Below are 15,634 nucleotides of genomic sequence, written 5' to 3'. Positions count from 1 at the left end.
TGGCACAGCGGAGGTTTAACTGAAGATATGGGGAAGAGGTCTTTTTATTCTTCTAGACATTGTTATGCTAATGATGGTTATGATGCTAATGATGGTTGAGCGGGCTTGAGAGCACAGAGCCGGCAGGATGCTGACCTCTTCATTCTTCTTTGTGCAGCTTCTTGGCTGCCTGGCTGTACGGGCTGAGTGCTGTGCTGCCCCGCCTCGCTACAACGTTTCTTTGTGGCCGCCTGGCGTCAGTCTACATCGTCGGCACGAGCATCGAATGAACAGTGTGTGCCTGGACTGCCCTGTCACCTTGTGTGATAGCTTTGGCCTGTTCGACTGTGCGCCTGTCATCCCATTGCGCGCTTCTGGGCAGCACACACCTGTCTACGCCAATGCTTCATTGGATCAAGGAATCACCGATTTCGCTTGCTCTGTGACGTCATCTACCAAGGAGAGAAAAGCGCTGTTCCCGGAACTCTTCTTCAGTGGGCCTGACAGCAGCAGTGCCTGCAGGATGATTACCTCTCCATTCTACTTTGTGCAGGTATGTTACCGCAAAGGTGCTCGCAGTATTAGATCAGATGATCGGTTTTTACTGTTGCTCTTGTGCCCACATATTGCTCTTTCTTGTTCATCGCGCTTCGCGTGTTGCTTAAGTCGGCTTCATCTGAGCGGTGACGTGGAAATCAACCCCGGTGCGTCCCATAAAGTTCCTGCTCATGTTCCATCGTTCAAAACTCAACAGAGCCCAGATTGTCTGCCGTTATGCAGTCAGACACGCTCCCAGACAAGCACTCTTGTAGCAGATGCTTCCGAGAGCAGTAGAATTGCTCAAATGCTCTCCGAACTACTAGAAGGTCAGAAACTGTTAGCCCGTAATGTTGCAGACATAAAAACATTTCAGAAATATGTAGATGATCATTTTGAAGGTATTTAGTCTCGTATGGCTGCACTTGAGTCCGCCCCAGCCGAACTGTGAGACAAACTAATTTCTGACATTGATTCTTTAAATGATGGCGTGGCATGGCTAAGCAAGAATAACGATAATCTGGAAAACCGATCTTGGCGAAATAACATCATCCTGCATGGCCTCCCTGAAGAATCAGATGAAGACGGCGAGGGCCTTTTGAGCAAAGTTATAAATCAGATTTCCGAGAACTTGAAGATTCAATGCCCGAGAATTGAGCGGTGTCATAGGATCGGTAGTCAACGTGATGATCGTGCGCACCCTGTCATCCTGAACATCTTGGAATACTCCGAGATAATCAAGGTACTAAAAATACTTATCATTTTAAAAACTCTGATTTCATGTAAGCTAGGATTACTCTCTTAAGGTTCGCTTACTTCGCAAAAAACTTTCGGAGGCGTCAAAGCCATTTCGTGATGGCGGCTCTGTGGTGAAGGTGCGTTTCGATTGCGTTTTCATTGACAAAGTTCGTTACGTTTGGAACAATAGTTCGGATACCCTTGAAAAGGCCCGTTGCTTCTCCAGTAAAACTTCTGGCTGGACTTGCTGACACTAGAACTACTGGCTGGCTGGTCTTACTGGTCTTCCGCCTCACCACCGTCATCGTCGGCTGCTGCCCCTTGACTGCCCAAATGCGCACATGAAAAGTTATCTGTTTTGAACCTTAACGCTAGAAGTATAACAAATAAATGTGCAGATTTTATGTCTCCTACCCTTTCTATTCCCCTCATGTTGAGGACAGCACGGAAACGTGGCAGCACGATGGCATTCATGATTCCGAATTTACGCCTTCTGGCGGCGTGTCGGTTCGGGCGGGGATGGCAGTGTGGCAAAGGGGGTGGTGTCTCTTCCGCTGTGAACTCAAGTTCACAGTCTTACCGGCCCCTCTACGTGTCGAATCCATTTGGTGCAAACTGTTTCTTAGCAAGCAGTTCATTGTAGTTGGTATTATTTACTGTCCTCCTGGTTCTTCTGTCCAAATATTGCACAGCCTAAACACCCTAAATTCCACATGTCCAATCTAATTTTTATGGGCGATTTCAACGCTCCAGGCATCCATTGGCCAACACTTTCTTTTTCTTCTCGGGAATCAAGTATCTGCCATGAGCTGATAACCCTTTCCTTGTTCTTCGGCCTTAGACCAATAGTTGACGAAGCTACAAGGAATGATTCGCTTCTTGACTTGATTTTTGTACGATCAAATTTTGTGGTACTGGTTGTGAATGCGACGTTGTCGAGGGCATTTCAGGGCATAGGGCGGTAGTTTCTTCGTTGAACTGTTCCGTTTCTGTACCACGTTACACTTTGACTACATTTCCTGACTTCAATCGCGCCGACGACATTGCTATTACTGACAGTTTTGCTGATGCCTTTGAACCGTTTCTCACGCTTAGCCACACGGGAGATATCGACATTATAGTCTGCTACTTTGAAAACACAGCTAAAAACTGCCTACAGCATTTTGTTTCTTTCAAAGCAAAGAAAAATTCCAACGTCCCTTGGATGTCTCGTGACATCCTGCATGCATCGCGCCGTGTCCGCCGCCTGAGGCGCACAAAACGTTTAAACGATCCTGTCAGCATTGTCAGGTCCAGCAAAGCAAAGGACGAACTTCGTTCCATAACTAATCTGGCGAAAGATTGTTATTTCAACTGCCAGCTTGGTAGTCTCCTTACGAGTAATGCTCGCAAATTTTGGCAATCATTTTTACCAAAACAGTCGGCATCTTCCTCTTTCATCATCGGTAACGAAACCATTAATGATCCATTAAAATATCTCACGCCTTCAATGCCTAATTCCAATCTGTGTTTTCATCTGACGCCGACGTAGTTCCAGCCTTTGATCTTCCTGACATGTCAAAATCAATTGCTGATATCATAATTAACGAAGAGGGCGTGGTTAACCTAGCTGATACAGAAATTGGACACAAAAAAATCAGCTGGACCAAACTCATTTCTTTCTCGCTATTCATTATGGACTCCGCCGCCGCGGTGGCTCAACGGTTATGGTGCTCGGCTGCTGACCCGAAAGACGCGGGTTCGATCCCGGCCGCGGCGGCTGGAATTTCTTTGGAGGAGAAATTCTAGAGGCCCGTGTACTGTGCGATGTCAGTGCACGTTAAAGAACCCCAGGTGGTCGAAATTTCCGGAGCCCTTCACAACGGCGTCTCTCATAGCCTCAGTCGCTTTGGGACGTTAAACCCCATAAACCAAACCATAAATCATCATTATGGACTCCTCGATATCTAACTATCACCTTTCGTGAGTCGCTAACCTCTGGTGTGGTACCATGTCTTGGAAGATAGCAAAAGGTGCTTCTGTTGTTCAAACCCGGTAACAAACAGCTTCTATCTAATTACAGACAAATTTCATTAAGATCGTATTCGTGTAAAATATTGGAACACATAATCCAGAAACATGTAATAGAATTTCTGGAATCTAACAATGTGCTCTCAAATTTTCAGCATGGATTTAGACAAAGTTTCAGCACCGTACCACAACTAATTGAATTTGTGCACGACCTTTCCTCCACCGTCGACATTGGAGCCCAGGTGTACGCAATATTTATAGATTTTTCTAAAGCTTTTGACAGTGTACTGCATTCTAATCTCCTGTGCAAACGAGACGCCATTCTAAAAAATCCTTTACATGTTAATTGGGTTGCTAGTTTTCTTTCCCACCGCTCACAATTTGTTTCCTATAATTCTACCATTTGCTGTCCTGTCTATGTATTCTCTGGCGTTCCTCAAGGATCAGTACTTGACCCTTTATTATTCCTAATATATGTCAACGACTTACCTCGCCATGTCACATCAAAAATACGCCTTTATGCGGATGACTGTGTATTATATCAAGTAATTAACACACCAGATCATCGCTTGCAACCAAACGCCTCATTTACTAGTTTTTGCGCCTGGTTTAATACATGGCAAATGAAAATAAATTTTTCTAAAACTGTAGTGATGTCCTTCACTAACTGCACGTCCCCTGCACTGTTTAAGTGTGACTTCAATAACTCACCACTGTATAGGACTTTCGAATATAAGTATCTCGGCATTATACTCACCATTATTATGTCCTGGGCGAAACATATTAATTTCATTTGTATAGAAGCACTAAAAACACTTGGGTATTTGAGGAGAAAGTTAGCTAATCCACTAAAAGAAACTAAGCTATTAATGTACAAATCCTTAATTCGTCCCGTAATTGTATACGCGTCTCCCGTCTGGAATTCTCTTAAACAATGTGAAATTGATCAGAGCATCCAAACGAAAGCCATCAGGTCCATACATCGTCGATATTGTCACGTTGTAGTAACGGCAGTCCAGCGGTCAGGAAGACACTAACAAGTCTAGTAAACGAAGCTCTTTATTTGGGCTGACTTGAGCCCGCAAAAGAACTGAACCACTCGGTGGCGGCGTAAGCAACAAACGCGCTCGTCAGTCGTCGATCTATGAATGCCCGCCGCTCGCGGCATCGCTCAATTTAAAGCCGGCAAGGAAACTTCCGGATAGCAGGACAAGATCATCTACAGTAATCTGGAAAAACCTAGATGCAGCCTTTCATGGCTGCGATCAATCGAGATTAGACTGGTCGATTCTCGCGTCACGAACAAAAATGATAACAGCCCTTTCCTGCAGCCTTGAGCGTGAACGAACAAGCACTACAATGATACGTGGCATTACCCCCCTTCCAAAGAAGCATCGGCTCGATGCTTTAAAATGAAAATAAACACGGAGAATGCTAACTTCGAGTCCTTTAGCGTTCATAATAAGGTTTGAGGGCAGAGGTAAAAACTTCAAGTCGGGCCGTGTCGTCGTCGTCGTCGGTGTTGTCGTAGATTTCGTCGTCGTAGTTGTCGTCGTCGTCGTGGTTGTCGTCGTCGTCGTAGTTGTCGCCGTAGTTGTCGTCGTAGTTGTCGTCGTAGTTGTCGTCGTCGTAGGGGTCGTCATCGTAGGGGTCGTCATCGTAGGGGTCGTCGTAGTTGCGGTATAGTCTTGCGTTTTCCTTGATGAAGGATCTTAGTTCTTGCGCTCATAAGCAACCTCACCTCCAGAGGCTGCCTTATTCAGTTTAACCTTCGGGGCCTGGGGGAGCGTCCACGCACTGCCTAGCCTCGGCCAGGCGATACAAAGTGCGGTGACGATGGCGACGGGGAACGTGATAGGCGGCTCGGCGATGAGCATCCTTACCGACGCAAAAATTCCTCGATTTCGGCTGGTCGCTGGCCGGGTCAGGGTTGTTGACACCCGGGACTGCTGAAGAATGATTAGAGTCGTCGTCTGGGGCAAGCTCATGGTGGACGTTGCTACTTGCTTTCGCTTCTGGGTAGGGTCCGGCAGAGTCCCGAACTCAGGTGCGTCCCCTAGCAGACGTCGGCTTGCGCGGTGAACTGGAGTCAGGTCCTCCGGTCAATGGCTCAGAGGGCTTGCGTCACGACTTTCTGGAGGTGTCCGGTACATAGAAGGCTACCCAGCACCTCCACCAGATGTCACGTTGTAGTAACGGCAGTCCAGCGGTCAGGAAGACACCAACAAGTCTAGTAAACGAAGCTCTTTATTTGGGCTGACTTGCGCCCGCAAAAGAACTGAACCACTCGGTGGCGGCGTAGAAAGAAAAGTTTATTTTTTTCTAATGTAAACAAAAATACAAAGCAAAACTGCTGAACTCAATGCTCTGATCAGTCAAGCACATGCGCAGTGACGCAGCACTGAGCAGTCAGTAAGGCAGTAAGAAAGCCGACACTCGACCGCCGCGCAGGGCGATGAAATATGTCGACCATTTGCGCAAGAACTCAGCCTCACTTATTGTCAGTGCCTCCACGCATGCCTGCTCAAAGAGGCGCGTGCGGAGGCGCTGCCACATTGGAAACATTGCTCTTTGCGGACGCCCATTTAAGGAAGCCGCTCCACGCTGCCGCCACACAACGAACATGCCGATACACAAGAGCATATTTGTAAACAGTTCGCGTGAACTAGTGCGCGCTTCGAGGCGGGTTAAAAACATCCGTGACACTAGTACCCAAAAGGTGCGCGCCACTACAGAGTCGAACATAGCGTGCCGCAACGTTTCTAAAAGACCGCATTGCGGGCATCGGGCGGAGGTCGCCACGCCGCACGACGCAAGGCGGCCTCTTGTGGGCAGGACCCGCCAGCCTCGCAGCCAGCCGAAGTCCCTGACATCCGCAGGAAGCGCAGCTGAGGTCAGTTGGCGCCAGCGTACCCGTCTCGTTTTCTGGAGTTGTTCGCGGGTCAGCTGAGCGACCGTTAGTGCTTCACACATCCTGGAGGGCGGGGTTTCATCAACATCCAGATCGGGACGCTGGCAGTCAACGACACCAGTGTGCGACGCACGTTAACGAAAAATACCGGCGGCCGCTCGGCTGTAGGGCCAACCACGCGTTGTGTAAAAAACACGTTACGCGCTGTACCCAGAAAGTATGCGATGAGTGTTCTCCCGGGATAGTCTGGGTTGCATACAAGATCGCGTACTCCTCGCAAGGCGAGCACATTGCACATGGTGCGGATGCAAGGTATACCAAACCCACCCATGTACGATGGAAGGCGCATGAACATTCATGACACAAGTTCGGTTTTGTCCGCCCAAACAAAGAGCCACAGGCCGAGGTTAGCCTGCGAGCAAACGTGCGCGGTGGGTTTGCGACGCGGGCGACAAAAAAACATGCGGCTAGGACTATATAGCAGCGCTCTGCCATTGAAAGGCGGAAAGTTGACGCCACCGAGAGGCGTTTCTCGGCGTTCGTGCGGAGGTTAGTCCAGGTTTCGCGAACTACTTCTCCGCTGGCGAGGAATACTACTCCCAGGACTTTCACTCCCTGCACCCACTCCACCTCGCCCGCAAGGTTCGGTGTGAAGGTGCCAAACCTTAGTGCCTTGCTTTTCCCCCTGTTCAATAGGGCCCCGATATTTCGCTGTACTCGAGAAACAGCCGCGAAAAAGCGGCGTAGCTATCCTCTTCCTTGAGGAAAAGCGACACGTCGTCGGCGTAGGCCGAAACCTTGATTTGGCCCTGGCCAGGCAGAGGGAAGCCGCGTATGGATGGGCTGTTGTTAATGCGCCGGATGAGTGGATCCAAGCATAACACGAAGAACGTTGGGGAGAGGGGGTACCTTTGCCTTATGCCCCGGGTGACTGAGAAGGGATCGCTCTGGTGGCCGTTTACGGAGAGACGAGCATTCAGGTCTGCGTAAAGTAAGCGCAGCCTGCTGACAATTTGCGGAGGGAATCCGAAGGCTTCGAGGACTCCGAACAGATACGAGTATTCCACCCGATCGAATGCTTTCGCCTGATCAAGCGAAACAAAGCACCCGCTGAAGCCCGTCCTGCTGGCAAATGTGAACAGGTCTCTTGTGAGTGCCAATGCATCAAACACAGAGCGGTCAGGCACGCTGCTGGTTTGAGCCCGGTGGATTAGATGAGGCAGGATCGTCCTCATTCTTGTGTTCAGTAAAGATGCGACTATTTTGTAGTCTGCGTTTAAGAGGCTTATGGGCCGCCATGCTTGCGGGTCGAAGGGGTGACCGCCCGCTTTCGGAATGAGTATGATGCGACATTCGCGGAAAGAGTTTGGACGTAACCCATCCGCGAGGAAGCCGTTCACCATCTTTAGCAGCGCTCCTTGGATCTGGTAAAAAAACGTTGAATAAAAACTTGTTGGAATGCCGTCTGGACCGGCGGCAGAGGCAGCATTCATACTCTGCAGGATGGCGTGCAGCTCTTGGCTTGTGGCTGGTGCGCAAAGGCTTTCATGCAACTCTTCAGCTACTCGTGGCAAGTTTCCAAAAAACCTTTGTAGAAGCCCGTGATAACCATCTTGAAGATGTAGCCAACTGTACGTAGAGAACAGGTTCGAAAAGTGGCTTGCGAAGATCGTGCAGATATCGGACGTGGTTTTGCTTTGGGTGCCGTCTGGGAGTGTCACGAAAGGCACAGTAGCGAGAGCGAATTCCTCTGCCGTGCCTGCGCGTACGTGTCGTAGCACAGACGGGTCTGATATAGGCCGCCCGAGCTGGTGTGCACGACTAGCTGCCCGTGATGACTGGCAGAGCAACACGTGGTAACGTGCTTTAAGTAGACTCAGGTAATCGCTCATGGCAAAGGTTAAGGGTGCTCCCCTCTGCACTATACGGATGCGCTTGAGGGTGTCATTCAGTGCATGAGTTACCCGGCGTCTGCGGTCTTGACCGGCCGCCACCAGAGTTGCCTGCCAACGAGTCTTCAGTGTGTCCCATGAATCAGTCGCAACGAAGCTCTTGCACGATGCGGCCAACGCCGTACGCAGCGACGCCACGCTTTCCGGGTCTGCCAGTAGGCTCGTGTCCATGCGCCACGTAACAGTACGTGGGGTGTCCTCACCAAAGTCGAGCCTGACTGACAAGGGGTGGTGATCGGAAATCACCGGCGTGCCTGCAGGGAACGCGAGTACTTCGCAGCTGACGACAAAAGAAGCGAGCTCTGGTGGAAAATAGAATTTGTCTATCCGACTCGCTGACTGTGCTCTCTCCCACGTCGCTTCAAAGGCATCCCCGTGAAGCTGCACCCACGCGGCAGACAAGAGGAACTGAGTCACGAGATCGCGGAGCGCGGGGGCACCGGAATAACGGCGACCGTGACCCTGTCCGCGGACGTCACGGTCGATGTTAAGTACACAATTGAAGTCACCGACGATGAAAGTGGGGTAGGGATCAAGGAGGAATGAGTCGAGGCGCTCAAAAAAATCGAAACTACCAGTCTGCCGTGCTGGCGCGTATACAACCAACGCACGTACCCGCCGCTGGTTTAGTGTGAAGTCGACCGCAAGAGTGCGGCCGTCCAGCCCGAAAGTGCAATGAGCACCCGCGCGTAGGCAGGGGTTTACAAAAACGACACCAACCCCGCACATATGAGAATCAGTCAACGAAAAGTAAGCAAAAACAGAAAACCGGGTGGTGAAATTCAGCACATCAAGTGAAGTACGGAAGTTGCATTTCTGTAAAAACAGGATGTCGACACCCCTAGCCCTGGCAAAGTGCATCACCTCTCTCTATCTATCTACGGATTGAAATCCCCGAACATTCAGGGAGAGGAGATGCACAACCGCCATGACTGCCAAGAGCACCGACGGCATAGCATACAACCTAAAGAGCGCTGCCATGGGCAGCGCTTGACGCGCGCGGCACTTTTTTGCTAGAACGTTCGTTAACAGTCCCTTCGGATTCCGATGATTGGGGGTGGGCACGTTTGTAGTCGGGTCTTAAGAAGTCCATATTTTCGGGGTCGTCGGCGCTTGCGGCCTCGCTCACCGGTTGCTGCGTGATCTTGGCGACGCTCGCAGCTGAAGCCGATGCCGACGCCAGGGTCGCCGATGGGAGGATGTGGCTGGCTGGTGACGGGAAGCGCGCGTCGTCCGCACCTCGAGGAGTCGTCGGCCCTGACACCTGCCCACACGGCAAGTCGCCTGTCAGGCGAAGCGGCGTGACTTTGTCCGGTACCTCCTCCAGGTCGCCCGACGCCACGCTCGACTCGTCGCTGCTGCTCACGGTGTCGTAGGTGTCTGTGCCGGGAAGCGGCGCCAAGGGCTCGGCGAAAACTGCAGCAAACGGCTCCACATCTTATGAGGGTGACCCCTCGTGGTGCTGCTCCTTCCCGGGCACCTCCGTCGCGGGGGTGGATTCGGATTCCCTCGGGCGGCTGGTCGTTGGGTGCTCGTCGGCAACCGACGTCCGGACGGCTGTTGTGCTCCGCATTTCTGCGGCCACGTTGTCCTTACTCGGGTCCTTCCTCGCGACGGCGGCCGCCGCATAGGACCGTGGCCGCAGGCAGTCCGCTGTGGCGTGGCTTCCACCGCAGCGCCTGCAAGCCGCTCCGCATCCGGCCGTGTCGTGGCCGAACACCTCGCAGCGAGCGCACCCCCGGCGTTCGACACGCCGCGCCGATGTGGCCGTCCTGCCCACAGCGGGAACACACCTTTCGGACGCCTCGGTAGTCAAACATGACGCGGTGGCCCTAGACGGTCACGAAGTTCTGCACCGCCTGCTTCATCTCGATCCGGACCACGCGCGTACCGTTGCCGACGTGACGACGGCCCTTGAGGACGGGATGGGTGATGTCAAGCACCTTACCGTAGGAGCTCAGTGCCGCCGCCAGCGCCGCGTCTCCCACGAACAGCGGCACAAGAAAAGCCGTCACGTGGACCACGGCAGGACCCACGCAGCCTACTGGGACGGAAGTGCCGTTCACGTTGAAGGCGCCTTCCACTAATATCTTCACTGCCGCCGCAGCCGAGGCCATGGCGACGCAGAACTTCATGCCTCCATGGTGCTGGAGGCTCTCTAGCCCTTTCGGGCCGACAACCAACTCGATTCCGTCGACGATGTCGTCAGCTGTCGCGTCGGAAGTAACTGTAAACGAAAAACAATGCGCCTTTGGGGGCGGCGCACGGAACACCGGAGGGGCAGCAGGTCCCGGGCCTCCCATGACGTCACGGGTGGCCGGCTGGGCTGCTGCTTGCACGACCTTCACGCAGTTTTCCCGAGCACCGGCAAAGGCACGGCGCCTGGGCAGGGAGGCTGGTTGCGGTACCTCCGTGGCGCAGTTAATCCGGGGCCCGCCTGCACTTATCGTTGAAACTTCTCAGGAAGCCAGTGCCGAAAAAACTTCGCTGGTTCTGGACGAGCTCGGGCGTAGAAAGAGAAGTTTGTTTTTTCTAATGTCAACAAAAGTACAAAACAAAACGGCTGAACTCAATGCTCTGGTCAGTCAAGCACATGCGCAGTGACGCAGCACTGAGCACGTCAATAAGGCAGTAAGAAAGCCGACACTCGACCGCCGCGCAGGACGATGAAATATGTCGACAATTTGCGCAAGAACTCTGCCTCACTCATTGACAGTGCGTCCACGCATGCTTGCTCAAAGAGCCGCGTGCGGAGGCGCTGCAACATTGGAAACATTGCTCTTTGCGGACGCCCATTTAAGGAAGCCGCTCCACGCTGCCGCCACAAAACGAACATGCCGACACACAAGAGCATATTTGTGAACAGTTCGCGTGAACTAGTGCGCGCTTCGAGGCGGGTTAAAAACATGCGTGACACCAGTATCCAAAAGGTGCGCGCAACTACACACTCAAACATAGCGTGCCGCAATGTTTCTAAGAGACCGCATTGCGGACATCGGGCGGAGGGCGCCACGCCCCAAGCCGCAAGGCGGTCTCTAGTGGGCAGGACCCGCAAGCCTCGCAACCAGCCGAAGTCCCTGATATCTGCAGGACGTGCAGGTGAGGTCAGTTGGCGCCAGCGCGCCCGTCTCGTTTTCTGGAGTTGTTCGCGGGTGAGCTCTGTGTGTACGGGCCGGCATCGGGTGATGAACAACGTTTATTCCCGATAAGATGGCATATATATACAGTGCGCTGACGTACTCAGTCATGCGCAGATTATGCTGCAGCGAGTGACGTCAGACTTGCTCGGCTCTGCTACATCTTCCCTTCTTCGAACAAACCGGGTTCAGCGTCGCTCCGGTAGAGGGTACCGACAATGTGCACGTCGCAACCTTGTGCTTCGACGTAGCTCTTGGCCGGGCTCTGTGCAAGGGTCTTCTTGAGGGGCGGAACTGGTTTCCTGTTGCGGACCCATCAGTCGTAGATGTTCTCGTGTGCGACGAATTTCCCTGCCGTCTTCAGTTTTGAGGATCGCCGAGCGAGGTTCGTTAGCTGGCCTGAGGACGACAGCTGGAGACCAGGTCCGGTTGATTGTGTCATACACGGTGACCTGCTGGCCTGGCGTCGCAGGTGGCAGGTACCTGCTGCCACGGTTGTAGTACGTCTTTTGGCGTTGGCGTATCTCACGAAGCCGACTGTGGACCACGTTGCTGGGTATAGCTTGTGGCTCCAAATGGCTGGTAGGCACCGGGAGAGGAGTCCGTGTTTGGCGTCCCATCAGCCTCTGCACAGGGGACTGTAGCACATCATCACGCGGTGTATTGCGCCATTCCAGCAAAGCCATCTGAAATGCAGGCGTTTTAAGGGAACATTTTTTTAGAAGCTTCTTGGCTTCCTGCACCGCTCTTTCCGTCATGCCGTTAGACCGCGGGTGGTAGGGGCTTGACGTGACTTGGGCGATACCTAGGCTGTTCAGAAAATCTTTAAACTCACGGCTGTTAAAGGGCGGTCCATTATCACTGCATAACTTCACAGGCAAGCCATGAACAGAGAAAATTTCAGAGCACCAAGAGATCAGCGAGGTTGCTGTGGTGGTGTGAAGTTCCCGCAGTTCGAAAAAAAACGAGTAAAAGTCGACGATGAGGGCAAATTCGCGACCTTCGTAAAAGAACAAGTCAATGCCAACAACTTGCCAGGGTAGGGTGGGAACGTCGTGACTTAAAAGGGGCATTTTGGCGTTTCGCGGCTGATTTTTGAGACACACCTTGCAGCCTTTGCAGAATTGATCAATGTCGCTTGCCATGTTCGGCCAGAACATTACGTTCCTAGCCCTTGCCTTCATTTTATCCGCTCCAGCGTGTGCCGCGTGAAGGAGGCGGATCATGTCGTTTCTTTTTGACTCCGGTATCATTACCTTGTTGCTGCGAAACACGAGGCCATCCTGCGCGTGTATCTCGTCGCGGTACCCCCAGTAGGTCCGAAGTTGCTCTGGGACTTCGAGCTTATGAAGAGGCCAATCTGTCTCTGCATATTCCCGCAGCTTTGTCAGGTTGGTGTCGTCACCGGTTGCTGCAAGCAGGTCTTTCAAACAGTGCTCGGAGGCTGAAACGCAATCAAGAACATTGACTTGAAATTGCTCGTGTTCTTCCATGCATGCCTTACTGGGAAAACGGGATAAAGCATCTGCTAGGAACAGTTCTTTTCCAGGTTTATAAGTCACGATGATGGGGTAACGTTGCAACGTCAGTCGCATGCGTTGCAAGCGTAGCGGGCACTGGTATAGTGGTTTACTGAATATGGCCTCCAGTGGCCGATGGTCTGTCTCAACTGTCACTGCATGCTGTCCAAATAGATAATCATGAAACTTTGTGCAGCCGTGCACTATCGCGAGAGTTTCCTTTTCTATCTGAGCATATCTTTGCTGGGAATCTGTGAGTGACCGTGACGAAAACGCAACGGGGTGCGCTTCTTGCATCAGGACGGCGCCTACCCCGAACTGACTTGCGGCAACTGATAAGGTAACTGCTTTCTTGGGGTCAAAATAACGAAGGATCGGGGCTGTTATCAGGGCCTGGCGCAACTTTTCGAAGCTTTCTTGCTGCTTTTCCGTCCATACCCATGCAATTTCTTTGCGCAGCAAAGACCGAAGAGGGGCGGTCACTACAGACATGTTAGGGATGAAACGTTGCACAAAATTTATTGTGCCCAGAAAAACTTGCAGTTCCTTACTATTCTTTGGTGCTGGCATTTCCAGAATATCTTGCACGCGTTGTGGATCTACTCGCAGGCCGTCCACAGTGAGCACGTGTCCCAGATAGCGTACCTCGGTCTGGAAAAATGAACATTTCTTCAAGTTCAGTTTCAAGTTATGTTCGCGACAGCGTGTTAAAAGAAGCTGTAAGTGGTAGTCGTGCTCTTCTTTTGTCGTGCCCCATAATAGGATGTCATCCATTACTACTGCAACGTTTGGCAAACCTTCTAGCACGCGATGCATCGCTGCCTGAAACACTTCCGGGGCTGAGGCAATTCCGAAAGGCATGCGCAGGAAGCGATATCGTCCGTAAGGTGTGCTCATTGTGCACAGCTTCGAACTTGCGTCGGTTAGTTTGATTTGCCAGAATCCTGACTCTGCGTCTAGAGTTGTAAAGAACTTTGCTCCGGCAAGCCTAGGCACAACATCTTCAAGGGTCGGCATGGGGTAGTTCTCTCGTAGCAAAGCTTTGTTTAGTGCTGTGGGGTCTAGGCAGATGCGCACTTTTTCTTTCTTAAGCACCGTGACCATATTACTGGACCATTCTGTTGGCTCATTTACCTTGGATATGACTCCTTGTTCTTCCATGCGCTGGAGCTCCTCTTTGACTTTTTCTCGGAGGGCCACCGGAACTCTCCTCGCCGGCACGACAACTCCCACGGATCCGGGCTTTAGCTTCATCGCGTACTCAATGCCTTTTAACTGCCCCAGTCCACTGAAAACATCTTCAAACGATTGCGCTGCTGGGTGAAACGGGTCGGCGTGCACATTTTGCACGCGACAAATAAAACCGAGGCGTTCAGCAACTGATCCACTGAGAGTCACGGGCACGTGTTGGTCGACCACGAAAAACGTCTCTTCGTGCACTTTGTCGTTTGCGCGCAAATGCAGCCTAATTTTTGTTTTGGCCAAAGTTTTATGGCCGAAGAACGCTGTTAACGTTACGCGACACTCTTGGTGCGGTTTGCTCGGCAGTTTGTCGACATCCTTGCTTGAAATTACACAGCAGTTAGCTCCTGTGTCCAGCTTGCACGTGTATGGGCGTCCTTCGATGTAAACTGTCGCGCTCCAATGGTCTGAGGCTAGGGCACCGACGGTCAAAGTCTGCAAAATGAAATCACTGTCATCGTCGTCTTGCAGTTGGCGCACTTCTTTTTTCGAACCGCTGTCCTGACGAGGCGCCAGTGCTTTGCATGCTTGAGCGAAGTGATTACGCCCACCGCAATTCGTGCACACCTTCCCTTGAGCCGGGCACATCACGCCACGGTGAGTGAGATAACCACAACGACTACAAGGCCGTTTTCGCGGCCCGACCGCATGGACTACTGCGTCGCCTGCTGTTTCGGTGCCGTCCCTGATTTCCTTAAACTGCTCCTTTCCTTGTTCGTGGGCTCGGCATATTGTAACTGTCTTCTCATACGACGGGTTTTCGGCAATAAGCTTTTGCTGTAAGCCTTTGTCTTGAACTCCCAGGATAATCCGGCTGCGGAGCAAGCGGTCTTCCAAGTCTCCGAACTCGCAGTTTTTTGCTAGTAGCTTTAGGTCTGTCAGCCAGTCGTTAAAAGGTTCCCCTTGTTTTTGGTCTCTTGATCCGAAGCGGAACTCATGGAATGTCAGATTCGTCGATGGTTTGTAGAATTCCTCAAACTTTTCAAGCAAAATGTCGACGTCGTTCTTGTCCTTTTCCCCGTCGAATTTGAAAGTGCTATAAGTTTTCCTGCCGTCTTCTCCAATCGTTACAAGTAACGTCGCTGCTTGCACTTCTTTAGGCTGTTTGCTTAACTGGGTGGCCGTGGAAAACAGCATGAACTCACTTTTCCATGTTTTCCAAGCAGTCCATGCGTCGCCCGAGGTGTCCAGTGGTTTCGGGGCCGGGAGCAGTGTCGACGGAGCGGACATAGTGAATGGGCACCGCTGCCACCATGTGTACGGGCCGGCATCGGGTGATGAACAACGTTTATTCCCGATAAGATGGCATATATATACAGTGCGCTGACGTACTCAGTCATGCGCAGATTATGCTGCAGCGAGTGACGTCAGACTTGCTCGGCTCTGCTACACTCTGCTACCGTTAGTACCTCACACACCCTGGAGGGCGGGGTTTCATCAACATCCAGATCGGGCACGCTGGCAGACAACGACGCCAGTGTGCGACGCACATTAACAAAGAATGCCGGCGGCTGCTCGGCTGTAGGGCCAACCACGTGTTGTGTAAAAAACACATTACGCGCTGTACCCAGAAAGTATGCGATGAGTGTTCTCCCGGGATAGTCTGGC

At 52.0% G+C, this 15,634-nt stretch overlaps 2 protein-coding genes across 2 annotated transcripts in view; both read right to left on the bottom strand.

Annotated features, from left to right (window-relative positions):
• LOC149334648 (glucoside xylosyltransferase 1-like) overlaps positions 1-15,634 on the bottom strand; it is a 222,253-nt gene that overhangs the window by 70,205 nt on the left and 136,414 nt on the right. The window lies entirely within an intron of this gene.
• LOC149334651 (uncharacterized) lies at positions 11,453-15,281 on the bottom strand. The gene is made up of 5 exons (XM_089557971.1): positions 15,172-15,281; positions 13,919-14,348; positions 13,336-13,435; positions 12,521-12,708; positions 11,453-11,890 (listed from the first exon to the last, which is right to left on the bottom strand). Exons 1-5 carry the CDS (start codon positions 15,279-15,281, stop codon positions 11,453-11,455), a joined length of 1,266 nt encoding a protein of 421 aa, XP_089414097.1.

The sequence above is a fragment of the Amblyomma mixtum genome, chromosome 8 (genome assembly GCF_055824585.1).
Source record: "Amblyomma mixtum isolate Tamu chromosome 8, ASM5582458v1, whole genome shotgun sequence".
Lineage (NCBI taxonomy): Eukaryota > Metazoa > Arthropoda > Arachnida > Ixodida > Ixodidae > Amblyomma > Amblyomma mixtum.
The sequence above is the reverse complement of the archived record's forward strand: the minus strand, read 5'-3'. Positions and strand labels throughout refer to the sequence as shown.